At 40.4% G+C, this 5,005-nt stretch overlaps 2 protein-coding genes across 2 annotated transcripts in view; both read right to left on the bottom strand.

The window, feature by feature from the left end:
* Positions 1-379: 379 nt before the first annotated feature.
* LOC138048797 (protein unc-13 homolog C-like) lies at positions 380-1,858 on the bottom strand. The gene has a single exon (XM_068894920.1). The coding sequence runs from the start codon at positions 1,811-1,813 to the stop codon at positions 887-889; it is 927 nt and encodes a 308-aa protein (XP_068751021.1). The 5' UTR covers positions 1,814-1,858; the 3' UTR covers positions 380-886.
* A 2,159-nt stretch (positions 1,859-4,017) lies between these two features.
* The window catches only part of LOC138049350 (dual specificity protein phosphatase 10-like), a 14,803-nt gene continuing 13,815 nt past the window's right edge, over positions 4,018-5,005 (bottom strand). Inside the window, exon 3 of the mRNA XM_068895594.1 lies at positions 4,018-5,005. This exon is cut by the window's right edge and continues 4,839 nt beyond it. The gene's annotated coding sequence lies outside the window, so the exon portion shown is untranslated.

Consider the following 5,005-nt stretch of genomic DNA (forward strand, 5'->3'; position numbering starts at 1 on the left):
CCAAATATCAATCAAACCAAGATTTTCAGAGAAGTCTTGAATCACTTTTAAGGCATTCTTGTGTGTTCTGGCAAGGCCACCCCTCTTATCCTTTTCAACTTCAAGAACTAAGTTAAAGTCCCCACCAATTATAATTTCCTCACATTTAAAGTTTGATAAATGATCGAAGAAAACCTGAAAGAAGTTTGGATCGTCTTCATTCGGAGCGTAGATGTTAGCCACAGTCAGACGCTTGCTATCAGCAACGATATCACATATTAAAAAGCGACCATTCGGATCCGAAAAAACCTTGTGGATCTGACAATTGAAGTTATTGTTGAAAAGAATACCAACCCCTGCTTTGTTGCTGCTGCAGCAGCTGAAGAGCGCTTTATCCCCACTCACAAGTCCATTTATCAGTAGTTTCTTGAGAACAATGGACCTCTTGCAGCATATAAATAGATTTCTTTTTTACTCTCAGCCAGTTAAACACCTCTTTTCTTTTGGCATTGTTTCCCAATCCCCTGACATTAAGGGAAACTATTTTCAAATCTGTTGTATTGTGAGTGATGAAAGAAACGGAGTTGACGGTTTTGCATTTTCACAATAAAAGATATCTAAATGACCACATGCCTTCAAGCTATTGTTGATGAGATAGATTGCTATGCCCTGGAGACAGTACAACGAAAACACACACAAATTGAATAAAATTACTAAAAGACTTTTGGTTGAGAAATTAGGCATCTTGCTACAGTAAACAAGAGAAAAAGCCTGTAGCTCTGTTAGACTATTTAAGCTGTCGACCGCCTCTAATTAGTTAAACGCATATTGGCAATAAAAAAAAAAGAAACTGCGAAACCTTTGAAGAAATTTGCAGGTCAATCTGAACAAAGTTATTTTATGTGGGTTAGACAGTAAATTTTTGCCCGACGGGCCACAATTTACCTTTAATATACAGTTTGTCTGGTTGCGACTGGCTGAAGGAGGCAGCAACTCCATTTCGTCTGGCATCTTTAAAAGCATCCATCTGTACTTTTCTTCGGGTAATGATATCCCTGGGAAGGTCTCGGAACATTTGGAAGTTAGTGCCTTTAAGTCGGTGACCAAGTTTAAAGATCTGCTCACAGTCTTTGTACCTGAGGAAACGGGCTAGAATAGGACGCGGATTTCCATCTTTGCTTTTACCGATCCGATGTACTCGCTGGATTTCTACGCTCCTTGCATCCCTGTAACCGAGATCCCGTTCCAAAAAATTTCGAAGAACTTCTTCGGTGTTTTCACCAGAGCGGCCGCCTATTTCTGTCGATTCTACTATGTTGGTGAATTTAATATTCTCCCGGCGAGAGTAGGCTTCTAAGTAAAGATTTTTAGTGTGGACCTCCTCTAGCAGAACCTCAGTTTTCTGGCATTTTGTCGTCAGCTCTGCTAATTGAGTTTCGTAGAGTCGATGCGCTTTCTCCGCAGCTTCTGTCTTTTCCTTCAGTTGTTGTCCGGTAAAGTTGATTCCTTCTTTTAGGTCGTCAATATCTTTATTCGTTGTTGTTTGGAGATCTTCTAGCCTTTGGGTTCGTTTCTCTAAGTTCTCGAGATTGGCTTCAATCTTCTTCACGGCTGATTCTATTGAATCAAGCTTTTCCAGTTTTGCTAGGATTGCTTGCAGAGTTGCACCAACATCTTGTGTCATACTGAGAGCTGTCATTATTTCGTCTTCGTGGTGCGTTGGCGAGGAGTACTGCTTGGTTTTTTTTATTTCCGGCGAAAGACTTGACTCGTCGGAGGAAGCTGAAGATCTGGTTTTTCTTTTGCTGAGAAATTGACCAAAATAAACGGCCATTTGCCAAAATAGGGCAGAAAAATGGGCGGGCGACAGCAACGCACGTCTTTATGCCGCCATTACTCGACCCAGTCTCTTCGCATTACACGTCTGGACGAAGAATCTATTTTAGTGCGTCTTTGAAGACGCTGTTAAGTGGATACTTCGTCCACACGCATTATGCGTATTGTGCCCGTCTTTATACCAGACGAATTTAACAGACGCAGAAATAATGTTTGCCCAAGTTCGTCTCAGACGAATTATGCGTCTCTAGTATAAAAACGGCCATTGAAAACCGCTCTATAAACAACTAATTGCATGTTTCCTCGTCAAATTAAGGACTGATATACAGTACACGCGCTGTAATGGTCTGTTATTGGCTAAATTAGCGGGCCGCTAAATTCGAAATTTCGATAAAACATTCTCTAGCACGTTTTTCATGCCATTTTTGTTACATAAACTTGCAAAAGTGTTGAGTCGTGCATGTAACTATTTCAAACAGCCAAGATTTTGTTTTTCGGATTTTAACTCAGCAATCTTTGTAGCAGTTGTTGAACCTTCCGCTTGACTTCAACTAGTTCAACTACCACAGAGATATAATAAACATCTTATTAACCTCGTTTTCTCAGTCCTTAATGTAAATTACAGATCCTCGTTTTTTCCCGTTGACTTACGGCTCATGTGCGAAATCAACGGGAAAATACTCGGTCCGTAATTTTACAGTACGGACCTAGAACTCTATTTGATTGAATTTAATCAGAAACCCATAAGGGATGAAACGTGTAACGTGCGTTCACAGCTTCCGAATATTCAGTGCGAACTGATTGGTTGAATGTTTCAGTGGTAAGTACCATATTTGGAAACCCCTCGCTCTTGTTGTTCCAAATATGGTACTTAGTAAATTGAATATTCAGAAGCTTGTTTCCCAGCACACAAGGGGCCGTTACACGTTTCAACCCTTATGGCTTTCTGATTTAATTCAACTTTATTCATTTAATTCAATGAAAGGGAAGGATAACGCAGGTTATCCCCATCGAGGGCATCCGTCCGAAGCCGAATGTAATTAACTGAGAGGAAAACCGGAGTACCCGGAGAAAAACCCTCACATTCAGATTGAGATCGACTGAAACTTGGCCAACCTACGACCTCGAACCAGGGTGGAAGGCACTGTTAATAGGGAATTTAAGAAACGACGACGGCTACGACTACCACAACGCCACAAAACAAATCTTGAATTTCACATGACGTCACGGCCGCCATATTGGTGTCCCCAAACAATGAAATGGCGGCCATGTTGGTGTCCCGATCCAATCCTCCGGGAATTGAAAGCTATTATTATGCTAACGTCTTCTTTTGATTTCGTTGAAAAACATGGCTGTTGATTACGTGAGTGAAACCCAAGAATATCATCGGTTAAAAGAGCATAAATAATCGTGCTGCACGTGCAGCACGAATTTTAGCACGTATGCTTGCAGTCCTCTGCTTAACGACGACGTGAAATCACCAAATTTGAAGTTTTGACGACAACGTAAGCATGCAACAGAGAATCTTTCATTCTCTATTTTAACTTTGCAACCGCTCGTACCAATTTATTTTTAGGATACTTTGCCCACATTGTAGGACGTGAACGAGACTGAATAATCGCGAAAGACTTATGATAGAGCCAAGTTATATTTTGAGGTGACGTATTCGTCGACCGTCGCCGTTGTAGATCTTAAATTCCCTCCTAACCGCTAAGCCGCCCTGACTTAGTAAGAGGTATTTATGTGTGGCTGACGAGGGTGAATCCATGAAAAATGAAATGATTTTCCCGTCCACCTCCGTCATCCTCATCATTACAAAGCTTTAGATTCTAGGACGAGAACGACTAAGAGTATGAGATTTTCTCACAGAACAACAGTGAGCGAGCGCAAACCAGTGTCATTTTGGTGGGAAAAACGTGTTCCCGTCGTCATTTTAGTACGAAGTTGTGCAAAAACGCCGTCGTGTCAAAACAAGTCAACAACAGGGAAGCAGATTTGGCATTTTTCGATCAGCAAAAAGGCCCAGGTAACAGCAATAAGAATAACTGAGCAACCTATTCTGCTAACAAACAGTAAGATTAATCGTATGGGTTATAAATTTTCGAAGTATTTTCGCTAAAAACTGCCAATCAAAACTCGTATTCGTTCTCGCCCTCGCCCTAGAATCTAAAGGTCCCAATTAACGACAACACAGACAACAACTTGGAAGTATCATTTAGCTTTATCGCCAAATCAGCAAAACACTTATATTTATTAGCATGATTTTTAGTAACAAAATATTAACCTAACATTTCTACAGAAAAGGCGATTTCGCCTCTAGTATATTATCTAATATCTTTATTTAGACTTCTGGAAAACTCCTCTAAATCTAAAACAATGAACGAGACAGCGTTGTGATGAATGTATATGAAACTTATTGCTTCTTTGTCGTTCTTAGGGTCCAAATTAAGGCTACAAAGCCATGACAAAATTGATTGAGTGCTATCGATATTAGTCTTGTGACATGAAACGCCAAAACTAAAGCAATTCCTATGGCCAATCAAGATAAAGAAGAAATCAAATGACCCAATCAGAAGAAATCAATGAAATGCGAGCACACATGGCATACATTTTTGGCGCAAATTGTTTTGTCCAATCACAAAACACAGAAAAGCAAAATTTCACGCTGTCAAGCAGCAACCTGGGTCGACTTGTCATCTCCATTCCCCCACGCCCCCCACCCCCCCCCCCCCCCCCCCAAAGAAAAAAAAGATACACAGGCATTTTAATCCGGCTTGGCTCGAAACATGCTTCGGACAATTCGACCCTGGATATTAATCGTTATGAAGATGGTTTCATTTAGCGGCTATAGCAGAAAAAAGTCAATTACTGCTATCGCTAAAATTGCTTTTATAGAAGAGCACAAGCTTTTGAATTAAGAGTATTTTGGTATGGACTAAATAAAGTACACAACAAAGAAGTCAAACGTATGGATAAAATAGACAGCACATTATAAAAAAGCGCACATAATGAGGTAAAGCTTCGCCTGGTTACGTTTCTGTGAAATGTTTGCGTACCTTCCAGCTAACTGTATTAATTTGTTAAATGTACCCAACCAGTGTTTGTTTTTCGCTTGCTTTCGTTGTCAAAACAAACTTTGAACTTATTTCCAAGATGTTTTCAATCGAGTGCCGAGAATCGACCAATCACA

The sequence above is a fragment of the Montipora capricornis genome, chromosome 5 (assembly GCF_036669925.1).
Source record: "Montipora capricornis isolate CH-2021 chromosome 5, ASM3666992v2, whole genome shotgun sequence".
Classification (NCBI taxonomy): Eukaryota; Metazoa; Cnidaria; class Anthozoa; order Scleractinia; family Acroporidae; genus Montipora; species Montipora capricornis.